Source organism: Budorcas taxicolor, chromosome 2 (genome assembly GCF_023091745.1).
Source record: "Budorcas taxicolor isolate Tak-1 chromosome 2, Takin1.1, whole genome shotgun sequence".
Classification (NCBI taxonomy): Eukaryota; Metazoa; Chordata; class Mammalia; order Artiodactyla; family Bovidae; genus Budorcas; species Budorcas taxicolor.
This window is the reverse complement of record NC_068911.1, coordinates 162622314-162646005: the sequence shown is the minus strand read 5'-3', so window position 1 is coordinate 162646005 and position 23692 is coordinate 162622314. Positions and strand designations below refer to the sequence as shown.

The 23692-nt window shown below is 41.7% G+C and overlaps 1 protein-coding gene across 1 annotated transcript in view; it reads right to left on the bottom strand.

The window, feature by feature from the left end:
• The window catches only part of FBXO36 (F-box protein 36), a 100896-nt gene that overhangs the window by 27147 nt on the left and 50057 nt on the right, over positions 1-23692 (bottom strand). The window contains exon 2 of the mRNA XM_052635912.1: positions 10046-10154. Within this exon, the coding sequence (XP_052491872.1) occupies positions 10046-10154 (109 nt within the window). The remainder of the gene's footprint in view (positions 1-10045; positions 10155-23692) is intronic.

Genomic DNA, 23692 nt, shown 5'->3' with positions numbered 1-23692 from the left:
ATCTAAAATATTATCTTCTGTTCTTTTTTGTAGCTTTAAGATATTTCTGAATTTTAAAACTTTTAAAGGGAAAGGTATAGAACATAATAGACAAGATTCTTCTTTTTGTGTTAACATATTTTGTATATATGGATAGACTATTTCTTGAAGGGTATATATGAAACTGTTAGTGATGTTGTCATGGGAACTGAGAACTTGGGGCCAGAAGAGAACTTATTTTTATCCTATACCTTTAAAATTGATTTATCTTTTGTTTTACTACATGCATTTTATTTGTGCTTTCTAAAATATCTCGAAAGTTAGGTAATATAAAGTGGTAAAATACGACAGCTTTACTTAGATCTGTCTCCCCTGCTCTGTAGCCCAGAGCCAGGCTCCCGTGCTTCTATCTCTTGCTCCCTTCTGCCTCCCTCTTCACCTAAGCAACGCGATCCCAGTTCTGCAGAAATTCTAGAGATTCAGACTGAAGACAAGGAGCAGCTGGTTAGGGAAGACAGAGAGAAGAAGAGTGGACTAAGATAATGAAGTCCCAGGTCAGTGGTGGAGACATGGGCCTCAAGAAAGGACCTAGAGATAAGGGATCAGGGATCCATGGAATGGGGCTGGCCCAGCTTTGAGAAGAAGGCAAAGACTATGTACTTTTCCACCTTCAGATTCAAGGTAAACCAATATTCCTAGGCTCTAGAACTCAGGCCAATATTTTAGGATATTAGTTTTTATTAGTGTTATCATTTTCCTTTAGAATTCCCATTTCAATCATTGTCCCACTCTCCCCATAAATCATCTAAATATTTAAAGAATTTCAACACTTTGACATCTAAACCCTGTCTCCTACATTTCCTTTCACATGCAATAGCAGAAATTTAAAAAACCCTTGCCATTTGGTTCAGAAAATATGGTTGTTGAGGTCACTTGGTTTTATCACAGGGATTTCCGTGGATTGGCCTAAATACTTAACCACAACTTATAATTCACTAAAGATCTAAGCAACCAACTTAAAACTGGAGATAAGTTGGAAAACAATTTATTTTTAGGTGGGATTCAACCTCAACCCATGCATGAATCAGCACTTTCAACTGAGGTTATGTGGGCACACCTTTGCCCTAAACTAAATTTTAAAAAGTATTTCTGATAGCTAATTTTCTGGTTGTTCCTATCTATTTAGCTTCAGTTCAGTTCAGTTCAGTCGCTCAGTCGTGTCCGACTCTTTGCGACCCCATGAATTGCAGCACGTCCATCACCATCTCCTGGAGTTCACTCAGACTCATGTCCATCGAGTCAGTGATGCCATCCAGCCATCTCATCCTCTGTCGTCCCCTTCTCCTCCTGCCCCCAATCCCTCCCAGCATCAGAGATTTTTCCAATGAGTCAACTCTTTGCATGAGGTGGCCAAAGTACTGGAATTTCAGCTTTAGCATCATTCCTTCCAAAGAACACCCAGGGCTGATCTCCTTCAGAATGGACTGGTTGGATCTCCTTGCAGTCCAAGGGACTCTCAAGAGTCTCCTCCAACACCACAGTTCAAAAGCATCAATTCTTCAGTGCTCAGCCTTCTTCACAGTCCAACTCTCACATCCATACATGACCACTATTTAGCTTAGTGAGAAAAAAAAAAATCTATAGCTATTTCCCGGAGAAGGCAATGGCACCCCACTCCAGTACTTTTGCCTGGAAAATCCCATGGATGGAGGAGCCTGGCGGGCTGCAGTCAATGGGGTCCCTAACAGTCGGACACGACTGAGCGATTTCACTTTCATGCATTGGAGAAGGAAATGGCAACCCACTCCAGTGTTCTTGCCTGGAGAATCCCAGGGACGGGGGAGCCTGGTGGGCTGCCGTCTATGGGGTCGCACAGAGTTGGACACGACTGAAGTGACTTAGCAGCAGCAGCATAGCTACTTCCTCAGATTTTTAGAGTCCTCAGAGGTGGGAAAAAAATCCAACTTCATAGACAAATGGGCAAAGAGTACAAACAGGCAAATTACAGAAAGAATGTCAATGGCAATTAAATATGATGGGATTTTTACTAGTTATCAGGAAAATGCTAATTAAACATAGTATTTTTACCATCAGACTGGGACAGATTAAAAAGAGTAACAATATTAAATTAGTGATGGCAAAAGTATAAGAAAATTCATATATCCTGTTGGATGGACATATTAATATTCAGTACTTTAATATTTAATACACACTTTTTGGGAAAGCAATTTGTGAGTGTAGCTGAGACTGGCATCTTATGTAAGGCGTTAATTACTGAAAACTGAAATATGGTGATATCAAAATATTAATGCTGTCTCATTTCATGAATAAATTCTGAAATAATGTAAATTACTCAACTTAAAATTCTCTCAAAAAAAGCATAATTATAAAGTTGGCATAATTATAGAGGTCAAATGAGTTGCAGATGGCATTTGTGCTACCTCCTTAGTGCTACTCAAGCTGGTTAACAGAAATATCATCTTTGTCAAGTTAACTTTGATTCACACAAGGTTTTCAAGAGTTCACTCCTCAAATAAAATATTCCATACCTATCAATGTAAATATCTCTGGACTGAGTAATTCCATGACTAAGAATCTAGGTTAGTGACATTCTCACATAACTGAGCAAAGATACATATGTCCCAGAATGTACCTAAAGGCTTTTGAAAATGGCCACCAATTGAAGATTGTGTATTTGTACACTGGAACACCAGTCTTAGCAAAGACCAAGGTACATCTTTATGTATGCTAACAGAAAAATGTTCACAATATATTAAGTGCAAAAACAAATTTATGAAGTACAAATTCTAGTTTTGTAAACAACTACACACAAAATCCAAAGCAGAAAGAATTCAAATGTAAATAAAGCTATTATACTAGTTATCCGTGGGAAATGGAACTTGGAGGAAGAGAGGAATTTTCACTTTTAAAATTTTAGAAACCTGTAATAGCTAGAATTTACTGAGTTCTTCTCATATGCTAGGCAAAGTCTAAGCACTTCACTCAACTAAACTTCATTAGGACACTATGAGGTAGATGCTATTATATTTCTAGAAACAGATACGAAGAGATTTGCCCAGGGTTATATATCTAGTGAATTTGGAGCCAGAATTTGAACAGAGGGAGCCCATGTTAAGTAACACTCTTAATTGCCATGCTAACAGTTCTCTATACTTTGCAGTGTATGGATGACTTTTAAAATAAAAAATATATAATTTTTGTCCTTTAAATATACAAATCTGGGGACTTCCCTGGTGTTCCAGCGGTAAAGAATCTGCCTTCCAATGCAGGGGACATGACTTATATCCTTGGAAGAGGAACTAAGAACCCACATACCACTGGGCAGCTAAGCCTGTGTCTGGCAACTTCTGAGCCTGAATACAACAAGGACCCAGTAAGGCCAGAAAATAAAATTTAATTAAACATTAAAATTTTTAAATAATGATAACAATAAAGGCAACAGCACCTAGCATATGTGTGTAATAAAAGGATACTTCAAAAAAATACAAATTTGGGGGAAAAAAATCAGCAAAGTTTTTGATTTTACAATTTAGGTTGCTATGACACATATCATTATGGTGGGCAGAATAACAGGCTTCCCAGGTGGCGCTAGTGGTAAAGAACCCACCTGCCAATGCAGGAGACTTAAGAGACCAGGGTTCAGTCCCTGGGTCAGGAAGATCACCTGGAGGAGGGCATGGCAACCCATTCCAGTATTCTTGCCTGGAGAATCCCATGGACTGATGAGCCTGGCGAGCTACTGTCCATGGGGTTGACACGACGAGTGACTTAGCATGCACACAGGCAGAATCATGTTACCACCCTTCCCCTCCTTCAGATGTCCTATATCTTGATCTCCGGAACGTGTGGCTTTACATGGCAAAAGGAATTTTAGAGACGTGATTGAGATCTTGATAAAGGAAGACAGCCATGAAATTAAAAAATGCTTGCTTCTTGGAAGAAAAGCTATGACAAACCTAGATAGCATATTAAAAAGCAGAGACATCCTTTTGCTGGCAAGGATCTATATGGTCAAAGCTATGGTTTTTCCAGTAGTCATGTATGGATGTGAGAGTTGGACCGTAAAGAAGGCTGAATGCCAAAGAATTGATGCTTTCGGACTGTGGTGTTGGAGAAGACTCTTGAGAGTCCCTTGGACTGCAAGGAGATCCAACCAGTCCATCCTAAAGGAGATCAGTCCTGAATATTCACTGGAAGGACTGATGCTGAAGTTGAACCTCCAATACTTTACCCACCTGATGTGAAGAACTGACTCATTGGTAAGACCCTGATGCTGGGAAAGATTGAGGAAACTCTGGGAGATAGTGAAGGAAGGGGAAGCCTGGTGTGCTGCAGTCCGTGGGGTCGCAAAGAGTCAGACATGACTTAGCACCTGAACAACAAAGGGAGATAACCCTGGATGAACTCAGAGGGCCCAGTGTAATCACAGGCGTTCTTAGAAGGAAACAAGGGAGGCAGGAAGTGCAGGGTCAGAGACAGAGATGTGAACCCGGAAGCAGTGTCAGGTTAATAAAGACTGCTGACTTTGAGGATGAAGGAAGAGACCTTGAGCTAAGGAATGGGCAGTTCTAAAACCTGGAAAAGGCAAGGAAATGAATTCTCCCTCAGAACCTCCCGCAAAAACAGTCCTACCAACACATTGATTTTAGCCCAGTGACACTTCAGCAATCCAGAAACCTAAGAAAATACATTTTTTTAATCATTTAAGCCACTAAATTTGTGGTAATTTGTCATACCAGAAATAGGAGACCAATATAACCATAATTATTAACTTAATAATGATACAGTCTGTGATAAAGATTACAGTACAATCTTGTAATGGGCTGAATTGTGCCCTCCTAAACTCCCCCAGATCCATGTATTTAAATCCTAAACCCCAGTACCTCGGAGTATGACTGTAGTGGGAGATGAACCTTTAAACAGGTGTGTGTGTGTGTGCTCAGTCATGTCCGCCTCTTTGCAACACCGTGGACTATATAGCCCATCAGGTTCCTCTGTCCATGGAATTTTCCAGGCAAGAATACTGGAGTGGGTTGCCATGTCCTACTCCAGGGGATCTTCCAGCCCCTTTTCCAATGAGTCTTTTCCAATGCAAACGTCTCCTGCATTGGCAGGCAGACTCTTTATCAACTGCATCACTGGGAAGCCCAGTAGGTCACATGGGTGGGCTCTAATTTGATCTGACTAGGATTCATATAAGAAGAGGAAATGTGGACCCACAGAGACCCCAGGGAGAGGGTATCCACACAGAGGAACAGAGTTCGGATTCTGGTTTTGTTGATGGATTAGATCAAACACGAAGGAGAAAGAAAGGAACCAAGGATAACTTTAGGACTGGGGACATATTTTGGCAGGGGGAGGATTAGGAGGTATTTTTGGACATGTTACCTTTGAGTGCCTACTAGATACCCTTGGTAGAGATAGCAAGGGGGCACCTACATAAATATCTGAGTGTGGAGTTACGGGGAGAGGTGCAGACTTGAGATACCAATTTGGAACTTTCTGCTTATGGGCTGCATTTAAAGCTGGAGCCACAGGAATTCTCTGGTGGTCCAGTAGTTAAGAATCCACCCTGCAATGCAGGTAATGTGGGTTTGATCCCTGATGGGAGAACGAAGATCCCACATGCCACGGAGCAACTAAGCCAACAACTAGAGATCCCAAGGGCTGCAACTAAGACCCGATATAGTTAAATAAATAAAAGTTTAAAACAGAAAACTGAGCCAGCCCTCTCAGGGAATAAGTGCAGACTGACAAGCTGACAAGAGAAGAGGCTCATGAGATGAACCCAGGGCCCCATATTTAGATTTGGAAAGATGAGAAGGGCCCAGCAAGGAGACCAGGAAGATGCCAATGAGGCTGGAGGAGGACCAAGACCAAGGTGCTCCAGGAAGCCAGAGAAGAAAACGTCACCCAAACCAAGAGAACACGGTTCTGGTCCTCTGTCTGGGCTGACACCAACACTGACCACGATTTCTAGAAACTTCGCACTGGTCTTTAGGATGTTAGCAGGAGAAGACCTTTGGGAGAAAAAACTCTGAGGGGATCTTGGAAATGTGATGAAGGGGGGTGGGTAAAATAAATCCAAACATCCTGTACTTACTAAGAACAGCAAACAAAGATTAAAGAGCTGATTCTGTACCATTCTAAAAACCTTTCAAATGTCAGGTCATCAAATGCTCACAGCGAACACACAGAGCAAGCATTTGACCCCCTAATATGAGGAGGAAAGGGCTTCCCAGGGGGCACTAGTGGTAAAGAACCTACCTGCCACTGCAGGAGACACGAGAGACTCGGGTTCTATCCCTGGGTCAGGAAGATCCCCTGGAGTAGGAAATGGCAACCCTCTCCAGTATTTTTGCCTGGAGAATCCCCATGGACTGAGGAACCCAGAGGGCTACAGTCCACGGGGTTGCAAAGTGTCGGACACAACTGAAGCCACTTAGCACACTATGAAAAGGAAATGGGCTCACAGAGGGGTTACACAGCTGGGCAGAGGCAGCAGAGATTCAAACCTGGCTCTGACCCCTGACCCCACTCTGTGCCACAGTGTACCCCTCTTCTGCTGCCGAGGGCTTTCTGAGGGGTTCTGAAGGATTCCCTAAGAACCGAGGGGGTGGAGGAGGGGAAACAGCAGTGAGGCTCAGAGTCTCCCCCCTGTCAAGATTCCAGTGCTATAGGAAGTCTACAAAGTGAGACATAGACGTCTTTGAACTTGCCAGGCCGATTTAATTTGCTATCTCCGTGCTGTTCCTGGCATGAGACTGCAGCTCACAAGGCTGCAATTTTAAAAGCCTGTTTGGGTGTATTCCTCAACTGAACTCCTCAACTCGCCTCTCTCCGGGGGGGAATGGAGCCAGCAGGAGGCCTCAGTCAGACTCATTAACTCCCTTATTGCTTACTCTTCCAGGACCAGGAAATCCACAAGTGGTCGTCCTGAAGCTGATGTTGCCCCCACTCGTGTTTTATGAGGGGGCAAGGGTGTTGGAGATGCCTGGGGATGCAAGAAACAGGTAAGGGTCTGGCCCTCACGCCTCTAGTCAAAAGACAATCACCTCCCAAACTCTGCTGTTGGTCCAGTGGATAAGAATCCGCCTGCCAGTACAGGGTTCGATCCATGCTCTGGGTGGATTGAGAGTCCACAAGCCATGAGGCAACTGAACCTGTGTGTCCCAACTATTGAGTCTGTGCTCTAGAGCCTGTGCAGCTTCACTGCAACTAGTGAAGCCCAAAAGCACCCTATAGGCCGTCCAAGTCCTGAAACAAGAGAAGCCACCGCAATGAGAAGCCCGTGCATCAAAACTAGAGAAAGCCTGCGCCCAGCAACAAAAACCCAGTGCAGCCATAAATAATATAAAAATAAAATAAAACAGCTAAGTTCTTAAAAAAAAAAAAAAAAAAGACAATCACCTCCCATCTCTCTGGCCCAAACCCCCATCTTCAGGTTCCTGTCGAGAGCTGTCAGAAAATCCCATGTCAATGGATGCTTAGCACTCCCTAGTCAATTAGGTACTATTGTGCTTAGAAAATAAAACGGAACCTGACTCGGAAACAAAATGTGTTTTATAGAAGTTTACTTTATAACTATCTTTGCAGAAACCTGTCTATTCCACAATTAAATAAGTAAGGCATGCATGGACTTATTTTTGTTCAGTGAAAAGCAGACAGTCTTCAGCATGGTTCTTTGCAGGCCGGTAATGAATTTCATAACCAAAAACTGAGGACAATCAATCCAGATGTTTAACTGTTTGAGGAAGCAAAACCTAACCAAACCTATTCACATGATATAATGTTAAAAGACAGAAAATCTTTAAGAATTTTGATTATCAAACATCCACCTAGAATGTGCCTTTTTTAAATTTGCATTTCTTATTTGACAGTTCCTTTCAATCAAAGTTATGGAATAAAATCTCTTTTAAAGCTGCATGTATGAGCACAAAATAGTCATGGAGATGGTATATTAAAAGCCATGACTTTGATCATATGTAATTAGTTTATTTTTTTGTTAGAATCTCTGAGAAAACAATAAAAAGCAGTCTTCTATCATTATTAAAATTGTCAATGGAAATAATAAAAGTTATTTAAAGTAAAATAATTGATGATATGCTTTAATTGGTGATAATTTCTCCTTAGTAAATTACTAGACCAGAGTGTGCCTTTTAAAAATCAGATTTTGGGGGACTTCCCTGGTGGTCCAGTAACTAAGACTTCACACTCCAAATGCAGGGGGGCCTGAGTTCAATTCCTGGTGGGGGAACGAGAGCCCACATGCCACAACTAAGAGTTTGTACGGCACAACTTAAAAAAAAAAAGATCCCGCATGCTGCAACCAAAGCTACCATGTGCCACAACTAAGACCAGGCTCAGCCAAATAAATAAATAAAAATAAATAAAAAATAAAAATAAGATTTTTTTTTTTCCTACTCTCAATGCTTAGGCCTGGCAATGTCAGTAGTTAGCTATGGGATCTGGGAAAGTCATACCCATTCTGAATCTCATTTGAGAAATAGGAATAAGACTATTTCACAAGAATATTACAACAATTAAATGAGAGTATGTATATGAAAGTGCTTGATGTTAATATTATTAACATTGCTTGCTGCTGCTGCTAAGTCGCTTCAGTTGTGTCTGACTCTGTGCAACCCCATAGACAGCAGCCCACCAGGCTCCCCCGTCCCTGGGATTCTCCAGGCAAGAACACTGGAGTGGGTTGCCATTTCCTTCTCCAATGCATGAAAGTGAAACGTGAAAGTGAAGTCTCTCAGGCGTGTCCGACTCGTAGCGACCCCATGGACTGCAGCCTACCAGGCTCCTCCATCCACGGGATTTTCTAGGTAAGAGTACTGGAGTGGCTTGCCGTTGCCTTCTCCGAACATTGCTTGCTACCTACTCCTAATGAGAATCTCTAAAATGCCTTCTAGCTTTAAGATTTTATTATTAAGAACTAATTATTAAAGAGTTTAAAGAGAGTCCTTTCTGAGACAAATACTGAAGTAGTTTAGGAAGAAATGATGTAACATCTGAGGTTTACTTAAAAATAATCCAATGGGAACAGAAGGTTTGTGTTTTGAGTATTGTTGAATTGGGTTATGGGTGCATCTGAGCTTTTTTTTTTTTTTTAACAAACATTCTGTCTACATTTATGTTTGAAATTTTCACATTGAGAAGAAAAAAAGCAAAGGAGAAATTGAAGGGCAATTTCTACTATTTAGTCCAAGTGCTACTTAAGACTGGGTTTGGGGAATTCCCTGGAGGCCCAGGGTTTAGGACTCCATGCTTCCACTGCCTAGGGCCTGAGTTACACCCCTGGTCATGGAACTAAGATCCTGCAAGCCATGTGACATGGCAAAAAAAAAAAAAAAAAAAGACTGCTTCTCATGAAAACCCGGCTATTAAAAGAAATGGTAGGGATTTTAAAATGAATGCCAAAATGCATAAGAATTTAAGGACTTGATAATTTGATTATGTTTTGGAATAATCTTTTAACTTATTTTTAACTAAAGGAAAGCCATTTTAATTAAATATTAGGGGAAAAAATCATATTTACTACATGATTTAAGATTATTAATGATGGGGATTCCCTGGCAGTCCAGTGGCTAGGACTCAGCATTTTCATCCACATGGCTTGCAGGCACAGGATGGATTCCTGGTTGGCAAACTAAGACACCACAAGCTGCTCGGCCAAATAAAAAAAAGATTATTAACGATTTTTTTGTGGGGGCCACATTTCTTGGCATGCAGAATCTTAGTTCCCCAACCAGAAATCAAATCCATGCCCCTTGCAGTGGAAGTGTGGAGTCCTAATCACTGGACAGTCAGGGAAATCCCTCAGAGATTTTTTTTTCCAAAAGAAATTTCAGGATATGTTAACAATTTTTTATTTTTAAAGAACCCAATATTCTATCATATCTGTTATAGGCAATTAAGCACATATCTACATATCCATATTTCAAATGGTGAGATGTTTGCTACTTCACTGACAAATTCTGTCACTAACTAAAGAGAACTTAACAGTGGCAAGTACATAATACACTCCCTTCCTTACCCTGAAGATGTGACTTCTCTAGAAAGTCTTCATGAGTTTCTTTTGTTTCTCCAGGTTTTGCTGATCGATACTCACTCCTCAGAGAGATCTTCCACCATCTAAAAATTACCTGCGATTGAATAGACTGAAGGTGAGATGAGTTAAAACCAATTGCAACGCCAACAGCCGAGTTTAGGTCTGGGGTCTTTAAAAAAAAAATCACTATCTTGGAAGGCACATAAGGCTGTGTGTCCAACATCAGCCGTAACTTCGCAAACTGGTGTCACATCAAATTAAAAGTGAGGTATGTGCATCAGGGAACATTTTCCTTAGAGATTAGGGGCACAAAACCAAAATGCTGGAAGGAATCTTAAAAAAATCTATCAAGTCAATTGATGCTTAAATCACCCAGAGCTGAAAGGATAGGTGTTTCTGAGAACACAGATTCTTTATGTACAGGAGCCAATTCCAAAGTAATTGCTTGGTTCTCCTCCTCCTCTCTGTCCTGTCTACCAGGCAGACACAAGGAATGGATATTTCTCTCATGCAGAATGACAGGTACTTGGGCAGAGCCAGGAAAAACACCATCATGCCTTGACTGATGCTTCAAAGTGTCATTACCCAGGACACGTCTCAGTAATGGATCTGATAATGGTAATCTGATAATGCATTTGACTGATGCATTATCATGTTAATGATAATCTGATAATGCATGAGCATTTTGGTTTATCAGAAGCAACCTCTTTTCCACTGTTATGGACTGCACTTACATTCAGTGTTGATTTCATGACAGTGAACTCTTTCTGCACCAGGGCTCCCAGGGAAAAGATGGGTAAGGAGATAGACAGTACTGAGAAACTGGTTGTCCTCCCAGGCCTGGGTTCTTCCCTCACTGGCATCACCATGTCAGGTTAAAAATGAGCTCAAGTTTCTACTCAAGGAGAAATAGTTAAGCAAGTGAAACTCACTAAGAGGCCTCCCTTTGTTTAGTTTCCTCTCATCCACCCTGTCCATTCAGCACTCCTGGTGCTCCTCACAGATCCCGGTGCACCTCCCTGGGCCACTGCCCTGGTCTCTATCCATTCTCCTCTCTTTTCTGGAGGCCCTTCCTGGTGCTGGTCTGGGAAGCCCATCCCTGCAGCCTACGAACTGCACAACTTCCATTCTTCCTCACCCCTTTCCCCTTGCCTGTGGGTCTGGGCATCAGCCAGCTTTCTTCCCCTTCAAGAGTTGCCTCCAAATGCCCTAACATCTCCTGAGGTCCCCTCCCTCCAATCTCCCCAACCACTCCTCATTTCTGAAAGATGGCACAACTCTCTCTCAGGAGGGAAGAGACCCTTCATGCCATCTTACCTAGCTCCCTGCCCACTAGAAAGTAGGTCCTCAGAAAATACTCATGGGATGAACTAGTGAAGTTGCTCAGTCGTGTCCGACTCTTTGCGATCCATGGACTGTAGCCTATCAGGCTCCTCCGTCCATGGAATTTTCCAGGCAAGAGTACTGAAGTAGGTTGCCATTTCCTTCTCCGGGGGATCTTCCCAACCCAGGAATAAAACCCAGGTCTCCCGCATTGCAGGCAGATGGTTTACCGTCTGAGCTACCAGGGAAGCCCCATGGGATGGGGTGAACTAAACAGTGCTTTTCACTTAGATTTTATTGCTAATCTCTACGAGAGCTTCCCTTGTAGCCCAGCTGGTAAATAATCTGCCTACAACGCAGGAGACCTGGGTTCCATTCCTGGGTCAGGAAGATCCCCTGGAGAAGGAAATGGCAACCCACTCCAGTGTTCTTGTCTGGAAAATCCCATGGACAAAGAGGCTGGCAAGCTAAAGTCTATGGGGTCACAAGGGTTGGACATGTCTTAGCAACTAAACCACCACCACAGGAGCTGAGGGGAAAATATATACTTAAGTTTCTGAGCTCCGTAATCTCACAAAACTGAGGTAGCTAATTCCCTTTAGAAAATCCCTTAGCCTTCCTATTTTGTTTTTTTTTCCTGGTATGAGGCTCACCAAAATCATTCTCTTAAGCATCTTTCTGCCCCATCTGCATGAAGTTAAGGGTTTGTCAGTCTCCTAGGGCTACCATAGAAAAACACCACTGACTGGGTGGCATGAACACTAGAAACTTATTTTCTCACAGCTCCGGAGGCAGGAAGTGCAGGATCGAGGTGTTGGCAAGTTTGGTGTCTCCTGAGGCCTCTTTCCTTGGCTTGCAGGTGACATTTTCTCACTGTCCTCACATGGCCTTTCCTCTGAGTATGTGCAACCCTGGTGTCTCTTCCTCTTCCTTTAAGGACACTGGTTCTGTCGGACTAGGGCCCCATCCTTATGACCTTATTTAACCTTATTTAGTTCTTGACAAGTCCTATCTATAAATACAGTTTTCAACGTAAGAATTTAAAAAGTGTGTTAGTCACTCAGTCACATCCAACGCTTCATGAACCCATGGACTATAGACCTCCAGGCTCCTCTGTCCAGGGATTTCCCAGGCAAGAGTACTGGGGTGGGTAACCATTCCCTTCTCCAGGAGATCTTCCCAACCCAGGGTTCAAAACTGGGTCTCCAGGATTGCAAGCATATTTTTACCATCTGAGCCACCAGGGACACAATTCAATCTATAATGAAAGGGTATCAGGAGTTAACAGTAGAAGAGCATGAATCTTGGAACAAAGATAGACCTAGCCCATTTATTTAATCTCTCTGCACTTCTATTTTCCTTTCCTTCTATTAAGTATCACTAAAATTAACATTAAATATTATGACAAGTATCTCCTTTCTATTGGATATGCCAGGTCATTTGAATATATGTGTGTTCTTTATGCACATAATCTAGAACTCATAGGATTAGTTGTGATCTCAGAAATAATTTAGTTCATTTCCTGCCACTCATCTGAAGGAGGAAAACACTTCAAAGAGGTTAAGTCAGAAATGATAGGTGTCCCTCCTTACATTCCCAGTGAATTTAAGGCTTTTGCCTGGACATGAAGGAACTCAGAGATGAAATGATAGGTGAAAAGTGACTTTATTTAGAGAAAAACGCACATCACAGACAGTGTGGGCCATCTCAGAAGCTGAGGGGCCCCACAATATGGCATGGTTAGTTTTTATGGGCTGGGTAATTTTCTAATGAATGGGAGGGTTATTCCAACTATTTTGGGTGGAGGGGACAGAGATTTCCACGAATTGGGCAACTGCCCACTTTTGACCTCTTATGTTTGGCCTCAGAACCGTCACGGTACTGGTGGGTGTCATTTAGCATGCTAATGTATTACAGTGATCTAACAATGAAGCTCAAGGTCCACTGGAAGTCTACTTACCTGCCATCTTGGATCTAGTTGGTTCTAACCAGTTTTGTCACGTCCCATTCCTCTGAAGGTTGTGCTCTGCCCCCTTTCCTCCTGTTTCACCTACAGCCTACACCTACCAGATGTTATCTTACAACTGAATTCTGACAGAAGAAAGACAGACACTACAGGAGTCCAAAACATGTTTCTGGAAGCTCAGTGGAGTGCCCCGCAGCCCCAGCCCACTTTAACATTCTACAGGATACTTCACAGCAAAGTTTCTCTCTGGGGCAAGTGCACCTGTTATAATAATCTAATCAGCTACCCCTCTAGCCAGATCAAACAATTATATTGTAGGTAAAATGGAAGATTTTGGAACACATGGAGTTCTAGACAGGGTGCAACTCCAGAAACATTTGATTACTAAGCTTACTTATGTTGTTCAAAAAAATGCAGAAAGACACATTACAGCCTTACTTGTCAGCTTCATATCTTGCACATCAATCATTTTATCAATTAAAAATTATTTCTGACATTCCTTCTGCTAATTAATTAAACCCTCAGGGACTGATTTAGAAGGCAATATTTGAAGTGCTTGCTGTAACAGCCTCAGGAGGGAGGCTCCTCAGGGCACAGACCCAAGTTACCTTGCAACACAGACAAGCATCCTACTGGCTCCTCTGAGGTATTTGAAATAAATGCCTGAGAATAGAACACTTGCCTAAGGAAACACGACTGACTAGAAGCAGAAGCCAGCCTCCTCACTCCTCACTCGCAAACACAGGGCTTGTTGTGAGTCACAAAGCTCTCTTTACATAAAATCTACACTGCTCTGTATATCAGAGCAGTACACAGAAATCTGATCCTCGGAACCATAACCTAGCCTTGTTGAGACTCTATTATGTGAGATATTAAAACTTGTTAAAAGGACTACCCTGGTGGTCTAGTGATTAAGAATCCACCTTGCAATGCAGGAGACACGCGTTTGATCCCTGATCAGGGAGCTAAGATCCTACATGCCGCAGAGCAACTAAGCTCGTGTGCCACAACTACGGAAAGCTACGTGCTCGAAGCCCATTGTTGTTGTTGTTCGGTTGCTAAGTCATGTCTGACTTTGCGACCCCATGGACTGCAGCAGCATGCCAGGCTTCTCTGTCCATCACCATCTCCGTGAGTTTGCTCAAACTCATGTCCATTGAGTCAGTGATGCCATCCAACTGTCTCATCCTCTGTCACCCCCTTCTCCTCTTGCCCTCAGTTTTTCCCAGCATCAGGGTCTCTTCCAATGAGTCAGCTCTTCGCATCAGGTGACTGAAGTACTGGATCATCAGAGCCCGTGCACCAAAATAAAAGATCCTTCATGATGCAAGAAGATCCCCCGTGCTGTAACTAAGACCCAATGCGGACAAATAAGTATTCTTTAAAAAACCTATTAAAACAGAAAAAGATACTAGACATTGTCTCTCAAATTAGTTAAGCTTTTTTTAAGTGACAAAACTCAATACTTGTGAAGACAAGGTAAAATGGGAGCCCTCAACACTCATTGAGAGGAGTGTAAATTGACTTGATAATATCTCCCCCAAACCTTGAAATCATCCATGCCCTTTGACCCAGACATTCTACTCTCAATTTATCAGAGATGTATATGACATTTTTTATATAGGAAAGTTTGTTGTAGTCTAATTATGTGTGCGTGTGTTAGTCATTCAGCTGTGACCCCATGGGCTGTAGCCTGCCAGGCTCCTCTGTCCATGGAATCCTCCAGGCAAGAATACTGGAATGGGTTGCCATTCCCTTCTCCAGGGTATCTTTCTGACCCAGGGATTGAATCTGGGTCTTCTGCATTGCAGGCAGATTCTTTACCATCTGAGCCATCAGGGAAGCCCATAGGCTAATTATAATAATGAAAAATCAGTGCTGACCTAAGGGTCCAATAGTTGGGAGTAATTAAATAATCATGGCACATTTAAATGATGGAATACTCTGTCGCCAATAAAATAATTTGTGAAGAAATGACTAATAACATAGATCACTGTTAACGATCACTGGTCAAAAGGCTTGAAAGTATATACACCACAGCTCCAAATACTTAAAGGAAAATATATGTGCAGGGAGAAGGGGCATTAGCTTGGCAGTAAATGCAACCATTTCACATGACAGATCCAGCTTGAAGGAAGCCAAAGAGGATCCCTAAGTAGTTATGACTTGGGTACCAGCTCTCATGGTATTAGCTTAAGTCAGAACACATAGAAAGTTATATATTTATCTCTGTTTTGAAAACCTTAAAATCTATAAATACTGTTTTGAACATATTCTTATCAAATGTGAATGTTTTGGTAATGAAGAATCCTGCCTGCAAGAAAAGCCACAGAGGCGCTTCCCAGGGGTTTTGTGACTGTTTAGACCTGGCTAGCCACTCCAGTATTCTTGCTTGGAGAATTCCAAGGACAGTGGAGCCTCGCAGGCTACCGTCCACGGGGTCACAAAGAGTCAGACACAACTGAATAACTACAACAGACCTGACTAGAATGAGGGTTTCATCAATCTCCCAGTGAGCAGTGTGTGACTGTCTTATTATGAAGTGGATCTCAGATGAGTAAAATAACTTGTCCCAGCATCTCTTACCAGGCAGAGGCTGACCTAGAAAGAGTCTAGCTTTTTTTTGTTGCCACATACCCTCTCCAGGAGAGGCAAGCAGTCAGCCTCATTATCATTTTGTATCTTAATAGAAATCCTGTGATCTGTGAGAATTCTTTAAAATTGTTGGTTAAATTTAGCATATAGTTAGATTTCTCATGTATTTCCAGGGAATCATTTCAATAAATTTGAAAACTGAGCTTACTTCCAAAAGAGAGGTCTAAGATTCCTCACTAATCCCCCAACATCTTTTCTGCACAAATTATCAAGACAATGAGGTATCTGTCATTCACTCAGTGAAGGTCCCTAGAACTTAAGTCTTTTTCCAACAGGAGAGGGACTCACAAGGCAGCCCTCCAGAGGGCACTGGGAAACGTTGTACACAGCAGGCATCTCAGCATTTGGATATATTTGGACAACACACACCCCAATCCCAGTCCCCCAGATCAGAGACCATCCTACTCCCATCACTATACCTGGCTGAAAACTCCTGCTACTGGGACAACAGGAGAGACTCTGGTATTAGGAATGGTGGTGGTGGTTTAGTCGCTAAGTCGTGTCCAACTCTTGCAACTCCATGGACAGAGGAGCCTGGCAGGCTACAGTCCATGGGATTCTCCAGGCAAGAATACTGGAGTGGGTTGCCATTTCCTTCTCCTGGGTTTAAAGCCTGGTTTCTCTCATGTTTATTAGGCAAAAGTCTTAATCCCTTGGGACCTCAGGTTCTTCGTCTCCAAGATAACCCCCTATGCTCACTTCACTGAACTTCTGAGGGATGACCTGGGATAAGTGCAAAGTGCCCAGCAGGAGGCCAGACACATAAGGCCAGCCAGTGAGCTCTGTGAAGGAGGGTCTTTGCCTCTTTCTTTCTCCCTTTGCCTTCCTGTTCCCTTGCTGGTCAGTTCTTCGTATTTATAACACTCAGTTCCAAATACCCACAGACCAGAACCTTATCTTTGTTCTCATCAACTGTCTAACAATACTCAATCATACGTCATTAAGTTCTGCTCTCTTAATCGTATTCTTCAAAGATCTTTAGGGAATTCCCTGGCTGTCCAGTGGTTAGGACTCCGAGCTTCTACTGCGGGGGGAACGGGTTATCCCTTGTCAGTGAACTAAGATCCCAAAAGCTGCATGGCATGGACCAACAAAAACGAAAAATATTTCGTTCTGACTTGGTATTTGACTTTTCTGATCATCAATAATCATTAAGAATTGCACATCCTTTGCTCTAAGTATTTTCCCCACAGCATAATTATCTGTCTGTGAAAGATTAGGGTGACTTGCCAGATACCACAGACTAAATGAGGCATTCTGAATCTTTCGAAGCATCTGCCCAGGAAATATGATTGTAATTTAGCACACGACTATTTCTGCTTTCTCCTGCAGACTAGTGTTACTCCATGAGATCAAATTTTCCCCTGTTTTGGAAATCATATATGATTAGGGGGTTTTAAAGAATGGGGTTGAGATACTGTGTCAGAGAGAGTTTATGAAATTAGATCTTCTATTTAGTAAAGAAGGATTTTGTTATCTGAACAGTCTACTGAGAAATGGAGAAGCAAAGAATTGCAAGGGCACACTGCGAGTAATTTTACCTTTTGATATTACTCAAAAGCTCACAAAGTACTGGCATTCCAAAACATAGAAGGACATTATTTTTAAAAATGAATTATAAAGATATTTAATTTCAATGCATATTTAAATTATAAACAGTTATGATGTGCTTTGATCCACATTTATAACGTCAACTATGCATTCCTCTGTTTGGCTCGATTTGTCTAGACACAGCAAAACTTAGATTTTCAGCTATTGAAATTGGAATAGTAGGAATTTTTCTATATTGGGAATAAAAGCATCATTATGAATTATGGGAAAGATGAGTCTGAGGCTAAAATGAGAATGGAATAAACTGAAATCTTTAGTAAAGGAGAACTGACTGCACTGAAATTCTTTCTTCCTTTAGGAACTCAGAAATGAAGCTGTCTTTGGAGAATTAACTCCTCAACACAGTGGATGTGATGAGGAACCAGTGGCAGACATTGCCAGTTGCTACCTGGCATTTTTTGCCCACCTGCTCTTCCTACAGGAATCCTGATTTATCCTATGGCCTCTCTCCTCTGCATTGCTGGTGCTCAGCACAGGCCTCACCTCTAGATCCAGGGGGTAGGACATGACTGGTCTAAGCGGTTCTTTTTTTTTTTTTTCCCTTTATTTTCCCTTTTAGACCGAGCTGTGTGTCATGCAGAATCTTAGTTCCCCAACTAGGGATCAAACCCAGGCTCCCTGCAGTGGGAGCATGGAGTCTTACAAACCAGGGAAGTCCTGGTGTAAACCATTCTTGGTAGGTTTTTCCCCCTGCCAGTGATCAGTGTGAGCGCAGGCATGTGAGACACCAGGAGAAATCTCCAGGAAGTTCTGGGATAGATTTTATCACTTATAAGGAATGTCAACTGAAAAAAAAAATTCACTAAATTGGAGAATTATGTTTTATTTGCAGACTTTCTGAGGACTTCAAGTCTGGGAAGCAACCTCTCAGATAGCTCTGAAGAGGTAAGGAGACAGGACATATAGTTTTGTGACAAAGATAAGGTTCAGTTCAGTTCAGTTCAGTCGCTCAGTCATGTCCGACTCCTTGCAACCCCATTAATCGCAGCATGCCAGTCCTCCTTGTCCATCACCAACTCCTGGAGTTCACTCAGACTCATGTCCATCGAATCAGTGATGCCATCCAGTTATCTCATCCTCTGTTGTCCCCTTTTCCTCCTGTTTTCCCTTTTCCTCCTGCCCCCAATCCCTCCCAGCATCAGACTCTTTTCCAATGAGTCAACTCTTCGCATGAGGTGGCCAAAGTACTGGAGTTTCAGCTTTAGCATCATTCCTTCCAAGAACACCCAGGGCTGATCTCCTTCAGAATGGACTGGTTAGGCAGTCAGAGCATTAAAAGATTACCAATAATTAAAGAAAACCAGACATCTCAATTAATGACTAGTGCTTTTCTATGTATGGAAAGATGCAAGAATCCGGGCTTACTGTAATCATTCCTTTGATATGCACCCTAGCTATCTAGAGTTGGTATCATGTTTTTTCCCATCCTGAGTCCCCTCATGGTACACTGCTGGGGGTGGCTATAGTCACTAACGGCTTGACAGCAGGCAATCCATTTGTCTCCATCTTGAGTTCCCAACATCCTATATATGGCAGCTGACATTTTTCATTCATGAGAAACACAGCCTCTTTGGGGGCACTGGCTACTGTGCTTTGATGTGATCACTGGAGTAGCAGCAACCATTTTGTCACTATGAGGTTGAATGTCACCAGCCTGAGGTGACAACAGTGTCACCTAGAGACAGAACCAATAGATTGTTGAGAGGAGAAGCCAGGGCACCATCACTGTGTTGGGAATCTCTTTTCCTTTAAATGTGTTTTTATGTGAAATAATGCCATATTCCACCAGATCTAGTACACCATATACTGAATGCCACAGCATAATATATTATGTATAAAGAAATAACATTGTGAGGGAAACTAAAACCAAATTGATTTTTATCGCTTATTTTACATTGAAAGAGCTCTTTTATTCTTTACTAGACATACATTTTATTATGTTATTTTCAGCAGTTATATTACAGTGGACCCTTGATCAACATGGTTTGAACTATACAAGTTCATACATAGGAAAACTGTTTTCACTAAATATTTACTGCAGTACCACATGACCTGTGGTTGATTGAATCCACAAGTATAAAATGTTCAATTGGGAGGATGGACGGGGAGTTATAAAAGAACTTACAGCTGCAGGGAGGGTTGATGCTCCACCCCCCACATTGTTCAAGGGTCAACTGTACTTCATTAATTTTATGAATTATATTAATACAATATGTATATTACATTAATTTTAATATAATAAATTTATATTACTCTCATATATACCTAAGGGTCTTCCCAGGTGGCACTAGTGGTAAAGAACCTGCCTGCCAATGCAGGATCCATAAGAGACTCGGGTTCAATCCCTGGGTCAGGAAGATCCCCTGGAGAAGGGCATGACAACCCACTTAGTATTCTTGCCTGGGGAATCTCATGGACAGAGGAGCCTGGCAGGCTACAGTCCATGGGGTTGCAAAGAGTCAGACACAACTGAAGCAACTTAGCATACGCACACGCATGCACACACACACACACACACGTCAGTAGAATAAATAGATGAAGGTATTCCTAGCACTTTCCCATATTCAACACCTGAGTCTTTAATGTTTTACTCAGAATGTTATCTCTGTGACATCAAGAGCTTGGCAATCACAGCAATAAGGTGCTGGCTCTTAGGCTGGCTCTGTAGTCACTTCGACTAACCTCCTTTTGACTTCCCCTTTGGGAATGCTGTGAACATCTCAGATTCACCCCCATTCCCTCCGGTCTCAAACTGTGCTCTTCCACAGTGTCTGCATTTTCTTCCAAACTTTGCTTTGATGCTTAGGTTCCTGAGTTGTTTTCAGTTTCTAGCTATTACAAATCAAAGTTCTATAAACATCTGTGTACAAGTTTTTGCCTACTTTTACCCTCTTTATGTTGTTAACTGTCTTCTGTTACTTAGCAATTCTTAATAATAAATTGTCTCTGATAAAATAAGGATGATTTCTGCCTCCTCAGTGGACCTTGCTTGAGACAGCTGTTATGAATCCTTTTTCATTCATTTTTCAGGGTACTTGGTGAGAGCTTAGAACCTGAGAATACTTCACATCTAGAAGACTTTCTTGTACACTTTCTTCTGGAATTTCTTATTTCCAGATCTGGACATCCTTGTCTAATTCTTTTATTATTTTGTTTTCCTTTCCTATTGTCTATTTCTTACTTTTGGTTCTTTTTTTCTAGGAGATTTTTTCTATTTTATCTTCCAACTCTTCCATGGAGTTTTTTATTTTTCCTAATATATATTTTTCTAAAATTTCTTCTTAGTTTTCCGAATGTTTCTTTTTTATTGTGTGATGCTCTTGTTTTGTGGCTATAATAACATTTTTATCCTTCCAAGGATATTACTGAGGAGTATTTTATTTCTTGTTTATTGTAGTCATTTTTTCCAAAATTACATTTCCTATATGTTTTTGTTGTTGACTTGCTCTGGCTTTCCTCAAAATACTGATAGGGGCTTCCCAAATGGCTCAGTGGCTCCACCAGCCAATGCTGGGGCTTCAGGAGACTTGGGTTCAATCCCTGGGTCAGGAAGATCCCCTCGAGAAGGAAATGGCAACCCAGTCCAGAATTCCTGCCTGGAAAATCCCACTGGTGGGCTATACAGTCCATGGGGTCACAAAGAGTCAGACTCTACTGAGCCACTGAGCACAAACACAAAAGCCTGATTAACTCTTCACCGTTCACATCTATTTAGGAGTAGAGTGCTAGGTAGCTGCGTGGAGGTTCTGGGCATTTGAGCAGGGATTATCCAGTGAGGATCTCACTGTTGGGTGATCTGCTGAAGCTCTTTGGTTGGAGGATCCTATTAAAATCGTAAGATCTCTTCTTGGCTGGTGAAGCATCTTCCAGCTTTCTCCCTGGAGGGTATAAATCTCACTGCCTGAAGCTTTCCATGAGCCACTGGGAAGTCAGAATGAGTCTCTCAGTTCAGCATTTGGATTTGGATTTACTTCCATGCTATCTTTAGCTCTGAGTTCCTCTGTCCCCAGTGACCTGGGGTCCGGAGTCCACTGAATCCTTAGTCTGCCTCTCCAGAGACCAAACTTCCAGTCCTCTCCTGAGCAGTGAGGGAAAGCTGTTGCTGGTTGTGCAGAGGAAAGGGGGTTGGGAATAGAGGATGAAGAAGGTGGTTCTAACCACATTTCAAATGGGTTATCAACCATCACTCCTGTTCACAGGTCCTTTCTCACTTTCTTCAAAGTACCTGTTTCTCCCTGTTTCTGAATTGCCCCTGCTTTGAGGTTCTGGGGTACAAATCTGATTACTTCCTGACTTCTCTACCACTAGCTTAAAATTCAGCTTTTTCAGGACTGTTAAGCCAGCTACCGCTAAGTCATCTTTGTAGCATGCAAAATTGTTGCCTTCATCGCCATTCCCTGTCTCTCTGTCTTGTGGGTTTATGCTTTAGAAACACCCTGTAATTGTTATTTTAGCAGCGTTGCCAGAGGGAGGGAAGATATATAATAGGACTTTAACTAGAAGCTGTGCTTTGTGTATCCTTAAGATGTTTAAAATGCTGTCCAGAACCTGACATACTATATATATCATTTTAATTTAAATACATAGGCTAATGCAAATGATTAAGTTTGCACTAGCAAACTTAGTCAATGTTTAAACTCAGGAATATGTATTAAGTGTATAATGATTTTAAGATGTTTAAATGTTTAAAAGAGTTTGCCTATCTACATTTTTAAGTTTACTTCACTATAAACATGTGGCTTAATTTTGTTAGAGTTGTAACTATCTCTTTAGATTTCAGAAGTGTTTGATATAGATTGAAATTCTTAAGAGGATTTAATCGAGTTTGTCAGTGTTATAGTAAGTCCGCTACATATGAACGCATTCCTCTCCAAGAGCACATTCGTAAGTGCAGTTTGTAAGTTTAACAAAGTAAGCCTAGGTACCACCTAACACAATCAAATGTATAATACTGTACTGTAATAGGTTTATAGTTCTTTTCACACAAATAATGCATAGAAAATAAACAAACACAAACAATAAACAAACCAATTTTAATTTTACAGTGAAATATCTTGAGAAGTACCGTAGGACAGTACAACAGCCAGCTTATATTACCACTGGTATTATGCTTGCTTCTGGACGCCCTGGACTCACAGGTGCAGCACTACTGCACGCTACACAGTACTGTATTAAAGCACACAAACACAACCACTTCTAGAGGATGAGTGCACATGAACTAACTTACGTGATCAGACATAGAAAGCTCGCGTATGAACTTGAAGGTTCATATGTAGGGGGCACACTGTATTTAAATTTAAGAGAATTTAACATGTTAGATTTATAAGTTTTGTGACTTTAATTTATAATCTCAAGGTAATTTGATTAAGTTTGTAAAAAGTGCTTAAATGTTTAAGGGATTCAGTCAGTTTAGTTCAGTTGCTCAGTCGTGTCCGACTCTTTGCGACCCCATGAATCGCAGCACGCCAGGCCTCCCTGTCCATCACCATCTCCCGAGTCTACTCAAACTCATGTCCATCCAGTCGGTGATGCCATCCAGCCATCTCATCCTCTGTCGTCCCCTTCTCTTCCTGCCCCCAATCCCTCCCAGCATCAGGGTCTTTTCCAATGAGTCAACTCTTCGCATGAGGTGGCCAAAGTATTGGAATTTCAGCTTTAGCATCAGTCCTTCCAAAAAACACCCAGTACTGATCTCCTTTAGGATGGACTGGTTGGATCTCCTTGCAGTCCAAAGGACTCTCAAGAGTCTTCAACATCACAGTTCAAAAGCATCAATTCTTCTGTGCTCAGCTTTCTTCACAGTCCAACTCTCACATCCATACATGACCACTGGAAATACCATAGCCTTGACTAGATGGACCTTTGTTGGCAAAGTAATGTCTCTGCTTTTGAATATGCTATCTAGATTGGTCATAACTTTCCTTCCAAGGAGTAAGAGTCTTTTAATTTCATGGCTGCAGGATTACAACTTGTTAAATGTATAAGTGAATTAAACATTAATCACAGAACAATGAAAATGAGTGTTTTTAATTTTTACACAAAATTACTTGGTTTATAATTGAATTTACTAGGTTCCA